The sequence below is a fragment of the Hermetia illucens genome, chromosome 3, assembly GCF_905115235.1.
Source record: "Hermetia illucens chromosome 3, iHerIll2.2.curated.20191125, whole genome shotgun sequence".
In the NCBI taxonomy this organism is placed as follows: Eukaryota; Metazoa; Arthropoda; class Insecta; order Diptera; family Stratiomyidae; genus Hermetia; species Hermetia illucens.
The window spans coordinates 71,626,071-71,646,089 of NC_051851.1; the positions used below are offsets into that span (position 1 = coordinate 71,626,071).

Consider the following 20,019-nt stretch of genomic DNA (forward strand, 5'->3'; position numbering starts at 1 on the left):
CCGGATATCTTTGTGTTAAGCTAGAATATTTAAGATATTCCACAGGAGATTGTAATGTGGACAAACAATCAAGGGTAATACTGTGACTCGCTAGATGGCGCCCTAGTAGTCAGAAGGTTCGTTAGCTAGACAATTTGGCGCGTTTTCCGTTGTCAGAGGCTTGTTCAAGTTGATTTAATTCTGTTTACCGTGTTTTAGTGATATCTCTGAATTTTGCCTAAACGAATTTGAAAATTCACGAGTAACACCAGTCAGTCATGGCTTCATTAAACGAAATCTCGGAACAGTTTGAAACCTTCGGAATCGAAGCATCAGAAGAAGTTCTGGCCAAGTGTAAGTGCAGCGACTGCAATTGCTTTGAATTTGACTGTTTTTATTCCACTCAACGAATTGTGTGTAATTATTCTAATTTTGTTCATTTAGGTATTGACCTTTGTGTGACGTATTCGATAACCGATGCCTGTGAATTTGTAGAGCAATGGATGGCATACAGTGTATCGAATTTAGAAGGAGCCGAGCCCACGGTGCAATACTTGATGGACATGGAGAGAAAAGAGTTGGTGCCTAGAAAAGCAAAACAAGCGGGAAACAAGAAGGCCAAACCACAGACTCCGCTGATACATGGATATGGAAGTCCTGGAGTACGTTCACCTATGCCTGCAGCAAACTTGGAACCACTAGTGGATGATAACGATGACGAGTTTATGGATTCTTACCTGTGCAACACACCAAAGGTCAGTGGACTTTCCCATTATTATTCAGATTGTTAAAAGGAAATCCCTCATCGTTTCCGGATTCCCGGAAAATTACTGATAAGTGTTATTTCGCGAGAAGACAGGCATTGTTCAACATGCTCTTGTTTAAAGTTGGATTCCCTTTTTAAGGTTTTGTGTCAACCAAAACTCATTAGAATTATTTCAATATATCCCTTTTTTAAGGAGTGGAAAATCTTCATGTGTTGGATTTTTATCCTCCACACTCTCTGTGGAACTACAGTAAAGTATTAAGTGGTCTCTTCATTCGCCTATCGACAGCATTCGCACTGCATCCGCCGCACCGATTTGTCAAATACATTCCAATTTTCCTCGCTTGCAAGCCTTTCTCCAATTAGACCTACCGGTGCTAGTGTGCTTCCCCATGTTTCCTCTAGATTGTTCCTTTCCTCTGCGAAACTAGGCCAAGAAAAAGACATCCTTCGGGTGCTCCAGAACACTATCGCAGCTAGTACAGCTACGTGAGCTCTCCGTTTTAAACCTATTCAGGTATTTATGGTATCTGTGGTCTTTATGGTGAGAAACAGCGCGAGATTATAGCTGATCTCATCATGGGTTCTCTGCGTCACTTCGATGCAGGGGATCTGTGGGTCTGTCGAACTTTTTCTTTCCGTCCCCAAAGTTGTTGTCACCTGCTCAATGATTCTTCGCTTTTGGTGTTGTTTCGAGCCGATCAGGAGAACCGTAAGCGCTGATATGGTTCTAAAAAAACTCCCACCCTTTGAACGCGGTTTTTATATTAACCGCGCTCATATTTTGAGCATTGCATGTAGTATGTACGGGTGCATGACAGATCCGCAACATTTGGCATCATCCTTGGCAAGGCTGTGCTAATATTGGATACCTTAATGCAGACATGTGCTGCTTTAAATTCAACCTCACACCTATCTTCCTTTCAAGAGATTTGATTGTTGGTTTTGAAGTGATGGTGTGGTTCCCCATTCTGATGTCAGCAGTCGTTTCGTTGCGCCACTTCATGATAAGTACCGCCTCTGTTGTGTCACGGCGCGTGTAAGTCCTTTCTTTCAGCCACTTCTTTATATAAATGACTGTCTCGGATAAATATAACTCGACATCCGGGAGATGTTTTGCAACAATTATCACTATGTCATTGTCACTACCCATTATTGTGGCCCTCCTAGAAACTGGATTGTTGAGGATATCATTATAATATTGGTCCGAGCACAGAGCCTTGTGGCACCCCGGGGAGACAATATATTCCCTGGGCTCATTGTCCGTGTCGCACCAGCTTCAAACCTGCTAAATTGCTGTCGAAAAGCGCAATTAGGAAGTGAGTACACCAATCGCCACCAAAGACTATATAAGGTTCCAATTGACCGTGTTGAATGCATTTTGCACATCAAGGGTAATGACTATACTACTATACTAGCTAACTACCCTTTTCGTGCATTTTCACCTAAGCGTAGTGTCTAATAGAAAGCATTTCCATATAGTGTCCAATAGACAAATACGGCCGTTAGAGGATGGTTCATCAGGAGATTTACCAGCCTTAGGCATTATCAGTAACCTTTAGCGCTTCCATACCTCAGGAAAGATCCACAAAGCATGCTTCAAACAACTCTACAAATACGTCCGGCCTCGATCTAACTGCCAAGTTGAGGACTTTGTTTGATATACGGTCGGGGACCGCCAGTTTGTTGTCTTCGAACCTATTGCAAATCTTCAGTACTTCTTCCGTCGTTACTGTGGGTATTACAGCCACATCTAAAAGTCTCTGGGGACGGTTACTCTTCGTGTTCTTAGTTTAATTAGGATATCGGGACATGTAATTTGCACGGCTGCCTGACTTTTGAATCTCCCCATTACAATTCTGTAGGCGCCTCCCCATGGGTTTATGTCCGTCCCTGCGCAGATTTGTTTGAAGCATTCTCTCTTTTTCGCTGTATGGTTAGCTTGAGGATCCCGGATCAATCCTACCTATTGCTCTCTGTGCCGCTCAACTGGCTCGATGGGATCCCCACTGAAGATTAGAGAGTTTACCGTTAGGATTTCTACTGGGGCATCGATGAGTCGCATGCCGTCGCAATGCCCTCCGCATTATGAAAGAATCTCTTCGAGGGCGTGCGTAGTATAGTGTCCTGGTTCAACTACACATCTACAAATATTTGTTCGTCAGTTGTTTTCGCATTCCAACTTCACGTCTTTCAAGTTAGAGATAATTGCCTGATCATCATTGTGGTTGTAGTGTTCACTGATGCTCACGCATGGACGTCACTGGCAATGACTTTTGGTCTCCGTCCTTTTGTATCTAAGACCAATATGTCCAACGTTTCCTCGAAATTAGTCAACGTCAGGCTTTGAGTAGGATAGCAGCTATAGACGTATATGTCATCTATTTTTCCCCATAGGTCGCCTCACCTGCAAGATGGGCTCGCTATTATTTCCACTTGCACTTCGATTTGTAGGTGGTCTGCGGGATCAGGCCTTGAGAGATCCTACGATGATTGAAGTTGATTTGGATCAATATAATTTTCCGACCGCATTTGTCGGCTTTTTGAACTCAGGATACTTATCGCTTTCTACAATATGCACGCTGTCCAGGCCCTCATTTCCATGGCACAGCATGGATTTGGAATCCTTATCATATTCCCGTGACCCGTTTCCTCACATCGCCAGCAGACTTGTGCGCCTCTGTTGATAGCCGCATGGTCACGGTCAGCAGTATATGAAGGCGCCCTTCTGAGACTTACAATGGATGCCCCCTGCAAGTCGTACAGTTTGAACTGCTCTGCTAAGGCAATGCAGATTTCTGCTTTAGAAATGATCTCGTCTAAGTCCCTGCACTATATAGCGATTTCATGCTTTTAAGCACGCACGGCAGCACTTCCCCCAAGTTAAGTTTTGACTTGGTGTCAAAAGTCTCCGGCTTTGCTATCTTTGAACCTTTTCACGAGTATACCGTTGGGTATCATCTACGTTGACTACGTTACCATCGAAGAAGTAGTTTTCAGGATCTCCTTCGATTCTCTCGCATTATCCTGTGATTTGTTGTATAGAACTCTGATGACTTTGACCATATGGTTGATTGCTTGGTGCTTATCTTTAAATTCCAACAGCTCAACAATTTTGGCGTCAAGCAAAATAAAGGGTGACTCTTCCAGGTCCGACTTCTGCTCCCCAGCTTTTTACTCCAATCTTGATTCCGCACATCCTTTGGCCTAATAAGTCTCGTGCTTACTTCGATATTGGTGAAGATCGCATAATCGTTGAGTTTCTCGTTAACGGACTTCACTCTTGATCCTGTGAACCCTTACGCTCGGATGCGGCTTGAATTTGCGTATCCTTCTGCGCTTTTGTTATGCATGTTCTAGGGAGGGAGGTACTCGGTTTAAACACCTCCTTGTCTAAACTAATTATAGCATTATATGCCACGGTGGCCAAGTTGTTCACCACCGAGGCACTGCAGTCGGGGGATATATACTTGCCCAATCCCGAAAGTCGGCGACGCCGCTGTCCCGTAAGTTTGCATCTTCTCTCTTCTCCCATATGGTTTATTCTTCTGGGTGATCCTCCAATATCCATTTTTCTTCACACCCACCTACCTACGACTAGCACATATACATGCCCATGTGCGTGCACTTCCAAATCCGTACAAGCGCATATTCATATGCATTCGCTCGAAGGGACGCGCCTGATGGGAGATGTTTCAACTCCGCAGTATCTTGCTGAAAGTAAAAGGCATTCCCTAACCGTAATTTCTCAGCGCTTTGCTTAACATTTCTTTTCAATATATTCAGATATCCATGCTTATCCATCGTCAGCTCTATAAAAACTAGTCACCCCACTCCGCTACCCCCATGTTTTACAGGGCAAATCAGATTTTGGCCATTTAACGTTATGTTCCTTCTTCTCCACACTAATTTGCGTTCTTTTATGCCAAATAGACAAAATTTACTTTCATCTGAAAAAAGGACATCTTCCCAGAATTCTTTTTGTCATGTTGACCTAAGTTTTTGTAAATTCCATTCTTTTCAGGCGATTTTTAACTGAAATGAATGGTTTCTTGCGAGCAAGTTGGAATGCTGTTAAATGAGGGTTTCCTTCGGCACAATTTAAAATACTACGACGTGCTGCAAGTATAGGTGGACGCCCTGATAGATATCGTGAAGTAAAAAAACCGGTCGATTTGTAGTTATCAACAACTCTGCACCGAGGATTGGGTTCTTCCGACTAAATTCGCGTTTTCACGGATTTTTTTTGTCGCAAATTTAGGATCAGTTTACGCTCACTAACACTTATTTCCCTTTCACGAGCAGCCATAGTTAAGGATACTTTTTAATTCACTAGATGCACAAATCAACTCGAAAATTATGTATTACCACTAGATATTTAGAGGAACCCCAAATTTTGTGGTCTCTGCGTACAGATTTTTGCATTTGCTCAAAGACTTGCAATGATGAAAATCTCCATATCTTCTTTTATTGTGATAGGTTTTTAATCGAGGCTGCTTTTACGCATTCTCAAGATAGTACCCTTTGTTTTCAGAATGTTTAAATCAAGGGCATTTTATTGATTCATGCACTTTTCTCAAAATTTAGCACTTGTAAGGTGCACTTTTGGGTATGTATGTGTAATATTTTTGTGTGTAATATTTTTGAAGCCCAACGACTTCTTACATTTAATACTTTGATACCCCTCCCCCAATTTTTAATCGCATCTGTCATGTGATCCAGGTATACTGTGAATAAAATTTCTAATCATTGTTTTTAAATCAGCGTCATTATACCATTTACATATCCTTAATGTTTTCTTTAACATTTGTAGACCTGGTGTTTCTGTGCTGATATACATACGTTGTGTTTCAAATAAGCCTAACAATTCTCTATCGGGTTTAAGTTCGGAGAATTGCGAGCAAAAGTAGCAGATCCAGATAATAGCTCGAATTATAATCGCCGTTCAAGTGGGTCTATAATAGTCGCCTTCGCCGCGTCGATTCTGTTAACTCCGTCTTTTTAGCCGTTTCGATTCAAACGCCTGCGTAGTGTATGATGGGATCCCTGAACACCAGCATCTCTCACGCCATCCAAAATACTCAGGGAAGTTGCAGCTCGAGCCACTTGAGACTTTCACCAAATTAGTTGGTCTTTCCTTTGAGTAACCTTCCGTTTTCCCTTGCAGTTTTTTCGACTACTCTGATAAACCTCTGGTTTATTACGAAGAATACTGAATTTTGTTGCTATTTCCTGTTAATTTACCGTTACTAAAGAACTGAGGTGTATATATATCCCGGTTAAATTGTTTTTACTCAAGTTTACCGTTAAAGACACTACAAGCCTCGCAAATAACTATTCTAAGTTTAACTTCCCGATTGGTCTGAGAAAAACCACCAAAAGCACAACAATATTGAGTCGAAAGCCGGAAGCTTGGTGCCTCAGGTTTGAAAGGTTTTGTTGATTTTTTAATGTAAGAATACTTGGGTACACGATGGGACCTTTTATATATGTATAACACGTAGTATATATGAATTCAATATACCCGATATTGAATTCGACTTGATAATGACATTTTATCTCTTGTGGGAGTAGTAATTTGACGCGAAAGGGACCACTTTCACCTATTATAACTTTGCTAATAATAGTAGAATTTCCAATGAACTGCCCAGCTTCCTATTAAAGTCTATTTTACTACACAAAACTTTACGGATCTAGGATGAACTTAAGGGGGATTTGCAGCAAAAATAATTATATAATATTATTAACTATTTGAGTAGATATCGGAACGGCGAGTATTTTGGAGCTTAGATGTCATATACACGAACCACCATGGTTTTTTTTAGCGTTTTCGATTGTGTAATTTCTGAGAGCGGGATTTTGAAATAATTCACCTTTTTCAAACCCCCGCACTACTCCACTTTGCATCCAGTGTCAAAACAAATATCGAAAAGCTTCGAAAAGTACTAATTGAGACCTTTCATTTGATAACCCACAAGGCTATATTCGGTGAAGAAAATGTTATATGTATATGGGAATGAAATTTGCAAGTAGTTCCGATATATATATGGATAAATAAAATTATAAAATTATATTTAAATAATATTTGATTATTAATTAATTTTAGTTTAATAATATTTAATTTAAATTAATAATTATTGATTTAATAATTTTTAGAGACAAGTCACCTCTCTTTTTCATGACACCGAAAAACAATTTTCGTTGACAAAAATTGTTTTTCGATGTCATGGCCACCGCGATTCGCACACACGAGTTGCTCGCTCCGTCACAATACTCCACCCCCAGCTGAAACCGAAGGGAGTTTCAGCGAGGAACTGGACGAAGGTCTTTAGAAGAGCCGTGTGACCGTGCGCCCGACGTTGAGGCTATAATGATATCGGCATCGCTCGAGGACTTCGAAGGGGCCCTCAGCACATCGGCTTCCGAGGAGCGTCCGTCCTAATTAGGACATGCGTACAGGATTCGAGATCCCTGGGCACATCAGCCACGGTTTTCGCGTGGTTGGCGGGTGGTGGCGGTTTCAGCTTTAGCATTGGGTTCTTCAGCAGACGCAACAGATCGGTAATCCCGACCTAACGTCGAGAACAGGATCGCTGGGGACTCTCAGGCTCCCGCTGTATACCAGCTCCGTGGGACTTGTACCAAATTCTTCTAGATTGGCTGTCCGGAGGTGTCTGGTGGCGTTTAAAACCGAGGTGTTTCCCCAACTCTGAAAAAAGGGAGTGCTCAAATTGCATTCACTGTTTGGTCCAAGAATTAATGTGCTTGTTCATGGATGGCCAGAAATACTTCCCGGTGAACTAATTCGTTGTCCGAATGCTTCCTTTTGGAAATCGACCGGAATATAAGGCGTTAGTCCCTCGTCTGAAGTCTCACAGTATATACTGGATGTTGAGCCGAAGATAGGAAAACCCCTAAAAGTGAATTTCCTAATTCCTCCTCAGGCTCTTTAGAACTGCACCGCCATTTTGCGCCTCGGTGATTAGCGAAAAATCTACGGTGTCGGGGATCTTGACTTCTGCGGCATGTGACAAAGCGTCAGCAACCACGTTATCTTTTCCAGACATGTGTTGAACGTCGGAAGTGAACTGACTGATAAAGCTCAAGTCCCAAAGTCGGCGAGGGCACGCTTTGTCGTGCTTTTGTTTTAAACCAAAAGTGAATGGCTTATGGCCTTCAAGGGAATACCGGAAACATTTAATTGCAAGGTACGCTGTGAGTAACTCACGTTCATAAGTACTGTAATTCCGTTGAGCGGGGTTGAGCTGTTTGGAGAAGAAGCTCAACGGCTGGCAGATTTGATCCACTTTTTGGTGAAGAACGGCACCTGCGGCAATGTCTGAGGCATCGACGAATACGGGAATGTCAGAAGTGTATCATCTACTAACTGTTGCTTGATGGACCTGGATAGCGTCTGGGAACCTCACAATGAGACGGGAGTTTTTGGTTTTCGGCGCAGACAAAAAAAGCGTTAATGATCAATTGATGGTGGCGGGCTTGGGCAAGAAACGACGATATAAGTTTAACATGCCCAAGAATAGTTTAACAGTTTTCGGAAGCGGGAAGCTCATGTCGCTTGCACCTTGACTGGGTCCAGTTGGATGCCTGCGGGGGTAATCAGATGACCGAAGAATCTCACCTGCGATTGCAAGAATTTGCATTTTTCAACGTTAAGTACTAGACCGGCCTCAAGGAGACGATGGAAAATGCACTCGAGGTGATCTAAATGCTCGGATTGAGAGCAAATATATATATGAAACAGAAGTGGCTATTTCGCAGCACAGAGTGATTGAATCTCTGAGAAGTTTGCGTTGCACAGTCCAAAAGTCATCCTAGTGAACTCAAAGAGACCGAAAGGTGTGCATATTGCCTTTTTCGGAACGTCTTCGGGAGCTACAGGGATTTGATGGGATGTCCTTGTCCGAGAAAATACGGAACTTTGCGATAGAGTGCAAAATCCTGAATGAGTGGGATGGGGTAACGGTCTGAAATCGTTACAGCATTTAGATGTCTGCAGTCGCCACAAGGTTTCTATTCGCCATTGGATTTTTCGCTGACAAAAATTGTTTTTCAATGCCATGGCTACCGCGATTTTCACTTGCGTGCGTCCGACACGCAAGTTGCTACCTCCGCCATACATAGAGGTTTCTTACATAAGATGAGCAGAAAACCTTTATGCCCGAAGCGTCCAGCTTCCGGTATTCGGACATGTTGAATCTGGTTTGATTACTTAAGGGGTTCATCCCGTGTGAAGGCCGTTTTTTCCGCCTTTTTTAGACTTTTTTTGTGGAGAACTGGATAAAGATACAAATCCGAATTTTTCAACATAGATTTATTAATATCTTGAGCATGCGGAATAATTTTTCCAGCTCAATAGCATAGTCCATTTTTGAAATACAGAGCAATTTATACACCCATCGCCAAAAAGGTGCTTTTCTGCTGCCACACTAGAGAGCGCTGCGATCATCGTAAAGAAAAAATGTAAACGGCATTTTAACATGCAGACTATAGTCTGCAAACTAGTGTTATTAAAAAATACTGACAGGTAAATTTTTGGTGTCTTTTTTTTGTGAATTTTGGTGTTTTTTAAAAGTCCGGGACCGATAAATACGCGCTTTATCACGGCGATCGACATAAATCTGGCATGTGACTTATTACGTGTTTAACACTATAATTTGCGAACGACTCCGAATATTAGAAAATCACGTTGCCCATATATTCTACACTATATCTAGATACAACTAATGCCAAAAAAATGGATTCCGCGGATTTGACACATGGGATGACCCCCTTAAGTCCCATTCACACTATTATACCTGCAATCTGTACGAGCGAAAAGCAGCTGAAACGATGTTCAGGAGTAACGCCGCTGAAAACAACTACATAAAATTTACTTTTTCTTAATGGAAAGAAAAGTAGGAAGATAATGTTCAATTATGTTATCTCTCACATCTTCTACCAAAATATAATATTATTAATAAAATATATTTATCATGTATTGTTATCGCCTCTCGACTTTTCTCTAACTGATTTCTGTTTTTCAAATAATGGCCAACGCGACTCACAATTGCGTATGTTCGCCCGTCACAGCAGCCGTGGTCGACTGGCCGACGTCAACACCTACGCGAAGCTCACGCTTTCTTCCAATACCGTCTGCCTCCTGGAAGAAAGGCTTCAACCTGTCCGTCTTGGGTTGTCCGTTGGCGTTTGAATTGAAGGAGTTTCCGAGCTGCTTTCCCAAGGATGAGGGTTCCGTGGACCACAACTAAGAGAGTATGTTGCTTTCGAACTGGTCTGGTCGGCCATTAACTTAGGAATCCCTCAATTCTCAAACAAAAATTTTAGTTTAGCCGCAGCCGGCTTACGCCTAAATTTTACAAGACGGTTTTGTCTTCATTATAATTCACACACATGTCGTGTTATTAATTGATGCCAACTTGTAACCATTTCGGTCACGCTGCTCCCAGGGCAGAGGCGGAGCTTCTGGCGTTTGAATTGAAGTTTGAAGTTTCCGAGCTCTAAGAAGAGATGGGGTGGTATGTGATGATCACGGCGGAAACACCAAAGCGGACACATGTTTAATATCTGATGTAAATTCGCTTATGTAAGCTAAATGCCGAAATTAGCGAAGGGACGCTTTGTCAGGTTTCTACCTTAAGGAAAGAGTTGAGGATTACGATCCGTGTAAATGCTTCGAACGGCCTGCCTTCATGAGAAAAAATGGAAGTACTTCCGTTGAGCGAGATTCAACTATTTACAAAAGAAACCCAACAGTTGCCAGTTTTGGTTTACCATCTGGTGAAAAGCAGCACCTACTGCGATGACGCAGCGACGAACACGGCTAGGGTAAAACCTGCTGAGGGAATGCCAAAAGTATAGCATTGGTTGTTGGTTGCTTGGTTGCTCCAAACATTGGGACAGCTTCTGGCGACCACACAACCTTCTGCGAACCTTTGGTCTTAGGACCAGACAGGCGTTAAGTAACACATCGTTCAATAAGTCCCGGGACTAGCGTAGAAATGGCGCTAATAATGCCATTTATATACCAAGGTTCAGAAGTACCAACCTTCAGATATGATGTGTCAAAATTTGATGTAATTCGAAACATAACCAAGAAAGCTATAGTGGTTAAACTGACGCTACCTTCGCAATCGTGAAAAAATGGACCAAACGAGTTTCGTGTGTTGATAAAACATTGTTTTCTAATGGGGAAAAACACTGTTCAAGCTCAGCAATGGCTTGAAAAACGTTATCCGGACTCTACTCCGTCGAAAACAACCATTTGTCGGTGGTTTTCGACGTGAAACGCGGTCGTGCTGATACAAATGATGCGGAACGTTCGGGTCGACCAAATGAGGGAGTAACTCCCGAAAACACCAAGCAAGTATTGAAAATCCTGATGGATGACCGCAAAATGAAAGTGCGCGATATAGCTAAGATGGTGAACATATCAACTGGTAGTGCATTTACTATTTTGCACCAAAAATTGGCTATGAAAAAGGTTTATTCCAAATGGCTGCCGCGTTTGCTCACAATGGAACAAAAGCAACAACGTATCAATGATTCGGAGAGCTGTTTGGCACTGTTTACTCGCAATAAACAGGATTTTTTGCGTCGATATGTGACAGTGGACGAAATATGGATTCACCATTTCGCTCCGGAGTCAAGTCGGCAGTCAGCTGCATGGCGTACGACCGGTAAAAGCCGCCCGAAGCGTCCAAAAAGACAACAGTCGGCCGGCAAAGGGATGGCGTCCGTATTCTGGGATGCGAATGGTATAATTTTCATTGACTATCTCGAAAAAGGAAAAACCTCCCCTCCCCTCCCCTCCCTCCCCCTCAATAGCGACTACTACATGGTGTTATTGGATCGTTTGAAGGCCGAAATAGCGAAAAAAACGCCCACACATGAAGAAAAAAGTCATCTTTTATCGAGATAATGCACCATGTCACAAGTCAATCAAAACGATGACCAAATTCAACGAATTAGGCTTCCAACTGCTTCCTCATCCTCCGCACTCGCCGGATTTGGCCCCCAGCGACTGCTGGCTTTTTGCGGATCTCAAAAAGATGCTCCAGGGAAAAAGATTTGGCTCAAATGAGGAGGTGATCGCTGCTACTGAGCCTCATTTTGAGTCAAAAGACAAATCGTTCTACAAACATGGCATTGAAAAGTTAGAGAAGCATTGGAATGATTGTATAACCCTTGAAGGAGATTATGTTGATGAATAATAAAGAATTTTGCCGATAAAATGTTGTTTTCATAGTTAGTCCCGGGACTTATTGAACGATGTGTTAAAGCCTGGTGGTGAGCGGTTTTAGCAGGAAAAGACGGGAGAATTTACCATATTCAAGAACCTTCTAAGGTCTTTGAAATAGGGCGGCCGATGGTAAAGTTTCAATATTTGGCCGTGAAATAAATGACAATAATTTTTAACTAATTTTTCGCAATCACCAGAGCGCTGACATAAATTCGAATTAATTTTGATTTTCTCACTCGCATGTACTAATAAATAGTTCTACTTTTTAACAAATTATAAGCCTTTTTATATATCAGAAATTGCACTGTGCGAGTTTTTGAATATCGAAGGAGCATTTGACAACACATCACACACAGAGATACAAGATGCCCTGAGCCGCCAGGGAGTGGGAAACACCCTGGCATTCTGGATGGGCAAAATGCTAGAAAGCAGACAAATAGAAGTACCGACAGGTACAAATGCTATTATCATAAACACCACTCAAGGCTGTCCACAGGGTGGGGTAGTATCGCCGCTGATGTGGAGTATGGTAGTGGATGAACTCCAACAAATGCTGGAACACAAGTCCAGGGTTACGCGGACGACATTGTTTTAATCTGTAGGGGCAAATATGAAGATACCCTATGTGATAGAATCCAAACTGGACTAAGGGTCACTAGTGCCTGGTGCGGGACTGCGGATCAACCCAGCCAAAACCACCATAGTACCATTCACTAGGAAGCGTAGCTTGATCACCTAAGAGCCATAACATTACATGATATGGAGGTGAAACGAGAAACAGAGGTCAAATATTTGGGAATTACACTAGACCAAAAATTACTCTGGACTCTCTCTCTCTACTCTTCTTCCTCAATATTTGGGAATTACACTAGACCAAAAATTACTCTGGACTCTCTCTCTCTACTCTCTGTCGGAAAGCCACGAGGGGCTCTGATGACTTGCAAATCCATAGCAGGAAAAAAATGGGGTTGCAGCCCGAAGATACTACTTTGGATATATACTGCAATGGTAAGACCAATGATTACCTATGGAGCGGTAATCTGGGCAGAAAGAACCGAACTCAGCACACAAGCCAGGGAATTACATAAGCTCCAAAGGCTGGCTTGCGTGTGTATCAATGGGGCAATGAGGACATGCCCGACAGCATCCCTGGAGGTCCTTCTGGGATTAACCCCTCTTCATCTGCGCATACAGATGCAGGCAAGGAGGGCAATATTCAGGAAGGCCGGTAGTATGAGTGAGGCGGGGAGCTGCCTAATCGAAGGAAGATTGATATTCTTTCTAGGCGGTATCCCGAATTACTGATACCAAGGGGTAACATGGCAAGGAGGTTTCACTTCGATAAGAAGTTTGAAATACGTTGGAGTAACAGGGCAAACTGGGTGAGCGTGGCTGCGACATACGGCTTAAACCAGCAACTGATTACTTGGTACACTGACGGATCCCTCATAGCAGAGGGAGCGGGTGCCGGTGTCATTGATCCAAGGAAAATATACTTTGAGCCATTTGAAGAAAATCGAACTATTATTAACATGTGTCTGGATAACTGAGTGGTTAGAGCATAAGGCTGTCGTACGGAAGGTGGCATTGGTGACAATGGGTTTGTATCGTGATTTGACGTCGGATACCAGTCGACTCAGCTGTGAATGAGTACCTGAGTCAAATCAGGGTAATAATCTCGGGCGAGCGCAATGATGACCACATTGTCTCCTACAGTGTACTGTAGTGTACCGTTACGGTCTTGAATGAAGTGCTCTAACACACTTCAAGGCCCTGATCCAATATGGATTGTTGTGCCAATGATTATTATTACTATTAACAAAGCTATATTTTATTATTTTTGTGAATTGTTTGCAAGTAGTGTCTAATTCAGATAGAAATATTTGTACATTAAGCCAGCGGTATTCAACTATATATGTACATATGTATACTTTTGCGCACGAGGTAAATCGGGAATATGGAAAAATATGAACGAATATGTTGAATTTCTAGCTATAAACCTTTATACCCGAAGCGAGAGCTTTCTGTACTCCGACTTGTTTATCCTTTAAATGAAGATCCAAATGTAGGAAAAGTAGGACAGTAGGAATAGCAACGATTAACTAAGGAAAGGAGAGAAAAACCGAGGATTCGCTGAATTCATTTTAAACTGTGAAGGGATATTCGTCGAGCAGTAGTTGGAGAAGCACGCGCCTGTGCATCGGGAAGTAGTTCTAGAAGTACTTCTGCTGCTTCGTTTCTTCGTTAGTTTCAACAACAAAAAATATAGAAGAAGACACATTTTAAATTCAAGTAAACTGAGTCCAGAATGTTATGGATCCACTTCTCTTATCACCAAAGATCTATCTGTATTATTTTTGACCAGTATCCACATCTTCAACAAAACTGCAAACACCTTTTCCCAGTGAACACAGTTTATCTTCCTCGGCCGTTCACTTTCCAGACTTCCTTTGCAAGATAGTGGGAATGCAATTTTAATGAGGATTAGTGGATGAGGCGGCATGAAAGACCGAACTCGAAAGATTAATAAACTTTCAAAATATATTTTTGTTTGTGACGCTGCACAGTGAATTACCTTTTCCTCGAATATTACCGTTAAATCACTCATTCCATCGTTTTGCGACTAAAAATATAAAAATTAGATATTTTATGTTTCCGGGGCGAGACTGCTCAACCTGGAATTCCAGAAATTTTCCGATCTTTTCAATATTTTACATTAATCCGATTAGGCATCTCATACAGACCAGGATGTTTGCCAGATGCAGCTTGACTTAGTAATTAGAAATGCTGAAAAGGTGCGAGTTTACATAATTTCATCATGTCACAATTGAACTCAGCAGCTCCAGTGTACACACTCTTTGAATAGATCCCCAAAATCAGAAGCTCTAACTGACTTTGCCATTTTTTTCGCACCCCCGCAAACCAGTTTAGTGAGAATACCTCAAGATCACGCTGGAGGAAAGTTTAGTCGCGCATATATGCATGTACGCCTGAACACATCCGTAGACCCCAACCACGCCATCATCAATATAATTTCGTCTCGTGCAAAATAACAAATCTTCCAGATATCTAAAAATAGTCTCCAATAATTGTTCAACAACTTGTTCTTGTTCTCGTTCTTTGTCCCCCTAATGCGTATAGGAACGTACTATCTTGTCTCCGACGCGAAGGAGGAATTATACAACTTTTCTGTTTGATTTCATTATTGTTCAATAAACAATTTATTATGAGTTGATGTTCATATTAAGATTGAACCCCTATCGCGCGTGATTAGAGAAGAAAATGGATTATAAAAAACACAATTTATCTTAGTGATTTCAGTACGTAGCTGCAAGTACTGGAACAAAACAATTTTTTCGGGTATTAACTCGCCACTCTTTATTTTGTATACAATTTCGTTGGGATTCGGAGAGTCATGAATCTGTAGACGTACATAATGTACTTGAGTACATAGTGGATGTTCTGAAGTAAGGAGTACTTACATGTATGACCGCGTACAGAACTTTTCGATAAGTTCTTAACTTTTGTACTTTGGCGGCGATGCGATAAAAAATGAACATCATTCTTTGCGAGTCAATTAACTCAGATTTTTTTTTTTGGGTGTGTATTCGTAGTTTCTTTTTTCTCTAGGCTTCGAAATCACATGGAATGATGGAAAGTTTTGATTCAGAAGACTTAAAAAAGAAATAGTTGGGAAACTCGATTTTTATAAGGTGATGAATACTATTTACAGGCAGTAAAATTAAAGGTTTTTATATTTCTCCAAATAGCATGTTATTGGCAATCGCCCATATTTTCAGAAGAAAATGCAATCCATTAAACTCAATCTACTATAGATAATAAGAATAATCAATGATGTAACAGTCTACTTTGAAGCTAGGCCTTGAAGTGTATTAGAGCAGTTCATTTCCGGTAACGGTACACTAGAAGGCAATATGGTTAGCATGGCACTCAACCAGGATTATTATCTTGATTTCACTCAAGTATATATTCACAGGTGACTGGTATCCAGCATCTAGTCACCATATAAATTCCTGCCAGAACCGAATAGGAATTACTCAAGATGACTCAAGATGATACGTGTCCCTCCTGTAGTTAGAAAGCGGAATCCACGGAGCATTTCCTATGTAAATGCCCCGCCTATGGACGCATCAGAGATCAGATCTTTGTTGTCGATGTTCTCTAATTGCGACGGGTAGCATCACGTCCACTAACGGAAATCCTGCGATACGTTAACGAATCCGGAATATTCCGTTAGACGGGGGTGGGGAAGCTGTAGCTTCTCCCCCACCATACACACACACACACACCATATAAATTCGTCTACTTTGAACGGCGGTTTTCCGTTGCTTGTTCTAACAACTAGGTTATCTGAATAAATACTATAAATATAATGCAGCAATAAAGAAAATCCTTTTTAGTGATATGAATAGGAGGATGGAATAACAATCGTATCTTTGTGTCAGGGAACAAAATGTCACCTGAGTAGAACATGAGCCATCTAGATCATCATCAACGGCGCAACAACCGGTATCCGGTCTAGGCCTGCCTTAATAAGGAACTCCAGACATCCCGGTTTTGCGCCGAGGTCCACCAATTCGATATCCCTAAAAGTCCTGGCCCACGCCATCGCTCCATCTTAGGCAGGGTCTGCCTCGTCTTCTTTTCCTACCATAGATATTGCCCTTATAGACTTTCCGGGTGGGATCATCTTCATCCATACGGATTAAGTGACCCGCCCACCGTAACCTATTGAGCCGGATTTTATCCACAAACGGACGGTCATGGTATCGCTCATAGATTGAGCCATCTAGATATCACAAGTATAGAGAGGTAGTCTTCGCCATACCTACGATAAAATTTCAAATAACATAATAGATGTGGAGAAATTGGTGGAAATGTGGGTCATCTCTCCCTTTTTCTTTCTAGTATCAGTCTCGATTAACAGCAACGTCTGCTCTTCGATTACGGAGTTCTCGTAGCCAAAATAAGAATGAGTGGCTTTCAAATTTGTTTGTAGTGTCGCAACAACTCCTGTTTTGGCATTGAAACCATCTTTGCCGAGAAGTCATTTTTCGTACCTGATGGGCTCTATTGACAATCCTTGCATACGTGATTCAACGTTCAGTATATTTTCGTGTTTTCGCAATGAGACAACTACGGTATTGTGAACCTTCGATTCCAGATTTTTCTTTATTCTTCAGCCACATAAAATGGCAGTCATTGTATGCTGCTTTATATGGGCAAGGTGGCGCTGTGCTCATACCATAAGCTCTCGGCAGCAGAAATCTAACGTTCATTTCTAAGCACGTAGAATGGTTAGCGTCTTTGATAGTTATCGCACCACTTTTAGCTGAATTCGATATCAAAAAGCCAGGCTACATTGTGCAAAGTGTTCCATTTCGATTCAGGGAACATTTCTTAACTGTTGACGGATATAAGTCAGCGTAACATTCCGTTTTTCCTTAGATTTATTGGCTGAACTCATACCCAATTTAGAAGAAAATTACACAAAAAAGTGTCGTCTCACTTGATTCAATCTTACTCTCGTTATGAAAGATAGGGAGAACAGTTGGCCGCAGCGCTCCACTCGCCCATGCCGCGTGATGAAAGCATGTTGCAAAACCCGAAGTTGTGGTTCTTCCAAATGGACTATCAGTTTGCCTTGACGGACGTCACTACGGACGCCATCAAATTCAACAATGCGCTCACGGGCCTGGGCAAGGAGATCGTTGCGCTCAAAGCCGACATTTTGGCCGGGGCTCCTTCGTCTGATAGAGCAATTAAGAAAGCGCCTGTCAATTAATAAAAGGCGCACTAGAATGCGTTCGACATTCTCTCATGAAATGGGCGTTCAGGTAATCGTGCACCACGTTTTGCATCAAACTCCGGCGTGTGTCCAGCTGATGCATGTTTACCACGACAGAATCAAAGAACTAAGTTTGCTGGGGGAAACGGCAAGGGCTTCCTTAGCAGGCGTAATTTCCTAGTAGATACGAGCGCGGATGTCTCGGTCCTTCCCATCACCAGATCCAGGAATTTGATTGCGCAACTGCGAACTCTACGCTCATAAACACTCGTACGTACGGCTATAAGCAAGTAGACGTGAGTCTTAGCTTGTGTAGGACCTTTTTGTTGCCCTCCATTTTAACAGACATCAGTATCCCCATATTGAGTGCAGACTTTCTGGGTCGTCATGAGCTAATGGAGCATAGGTCCCTAATCGACCCAATAACCTCTTACCAGAAAAACAATTTCGCTTATTTTTGGGGAGCACACACCAGTCCCAACTGCTTTCTTGATCATGGCCTAGTTCTCAAGGTGTACAACCCGTCCCAGGCAAAATACAAGCTTTCGGGAGTTTTCTGCTACCTAAGACGGTAAAAGACTTCAAAACTTTCTTGGATAGGGTAAACTTTTATTGCCTGCCCAACGCCACTCGCCATCAGTCCCTCCGCAACACCTTCCTGTATGGGCTTAAAACCGCTTAAGTATTTGATACCACTCAAGCAGCAGCTGCCAGATGCTACACTTTTGGCATTCCCTCAACAGGAAAAGCCCCTAGTTGCATTCATCGATGCCTCAAATATCGCAAGAGGCCTTGTCTTAGAAGGTAAACCAAAGCTGGCGACCCATGAATTTTTCCTCGAAGCAGTTGCATCCCGATCAATGGAACTACAGCGCATACGGTCGTGAACTAATAGCCATGTATTTGAGCCTCAAATACTTTTTTTAGATTCATAAGCCAGTTTATTTCGGACATTCAACATATGTTCGGAAAAAACAACTTAATCGGCGACGTTTTGTACCAAATTCCCAAATTAACATTTCAGCCGCACTTAATTTTTCGGCAACCGCTGCGACCCAGAAGGATGACGCGTTTCTCTAGAGCATGCAGTCAGAGTCCAAATACACGTTCAAGGAGTTCCCTATCTTCGGCTCGCTTTCCTCTATTGGCTGCGAGATCCCCGGAAAGGAACCTAGGCCATATATTTCGGCCGCGTTTCCTCATGGTATTATTTCGCTCGGTGTACGATTTTAGGCATTCATAGATAGATAACGAAACAAGTAAACAATTTACTCAAAAGAAGTAAAGCCTGTGGGTTTGACGGTCTCCCCGCAGAGTTATTTATCGCTGCCCTGCAGTTACTGCAAATCTGCTGCTTCCACTCGTACGCAAATTCTGGGAATCTCAGACCATTCCCAGAGAGTGGAAGAAGGGGATTAGAGTTAAGATTCCAAAAAAGGATATCCGTTTTAAGCGTGACAATTGGAGGGGTATCTGCGTGCTCCCTGCCGTCGTAAAGATAATAGCTAAAATAATCCTGGGACGCATCAAATGACATCTCGAAAGGTTGATCGATAGAGAGCAGGCTGGTTTCCGTTCCGGATCCTCCTGCATTGATCACATCAACACTCTGCGGATCATTTTGGAATAGTGCACGTAATTTAGATCTTCGCTGTACTTGCTCTTCATCGATTTCGAGAAAGGTTACGTAGAAGGGGCGTTCCGGAGAAACTAATAGCTATTATCAGAGCGACATATGATGGCGCAAAATGTCACGTGCTACACCGAGGTAAAATATCAGAGGATTTTGAGGTCCAAAGCGGAGTCCACCAGGGTTACATCCTGTTTCCGATATTATTTCTTCTTGTTATCGATGACGTTCTTCATGCCGCCCTCTCCGGAGGACGTGGAGGAATTCAATGGACCGTAATATCTTTCCTCAAACACCTTGATTACGCTGATGACATCTGTTTCCCCTCTCACTGGATCATGGACCTTGGCCAAATGGCTCTGGATTTGAAAAGAGATGCAAGTAGAGTCGAACTGAAGATAAACACCAACAAAACCACCAAGGTTTTCAGTCTGACGAGGCATCGCACTTTTCCCATCTGCATTAATGAGCAGAGCATGGAGAGCGTTGGTCAGTTTGTATATCTAGGAAGCATGGTTTCTGCCGACGGCGGCACCGAACTAGATGTTGCCCGACGCATTCATGCATTACTTGCG

General features: G+C 42.4%; 1 protein-coding gene across 1 annotated transcript in view; it reads left to right on the forward strand.

The window, feature by feature from the left end:
- Positions 1-156: 156 nt before the first annotated feature.
- The window catches only part of LOC119652824 (DNA polymerase alpha subunit B), an 84,555-nt gene continuing 64,692 nt past the window's right edge, over positions 157-20,019 (forward strand). Inside the window, exons 1-2 of the mRNA XM_038057153.1 lie at positions 157-333; positions 424-734. Coding sequence (XP_037913081.1) covers positions 258-333; positions 424-734 — 387 coding nt within the window. The 5' untranslated portion in view covers positions 157-257. The remainder of the gene's footprint in view (positions 334-423; positions 735-20,019) is intronic.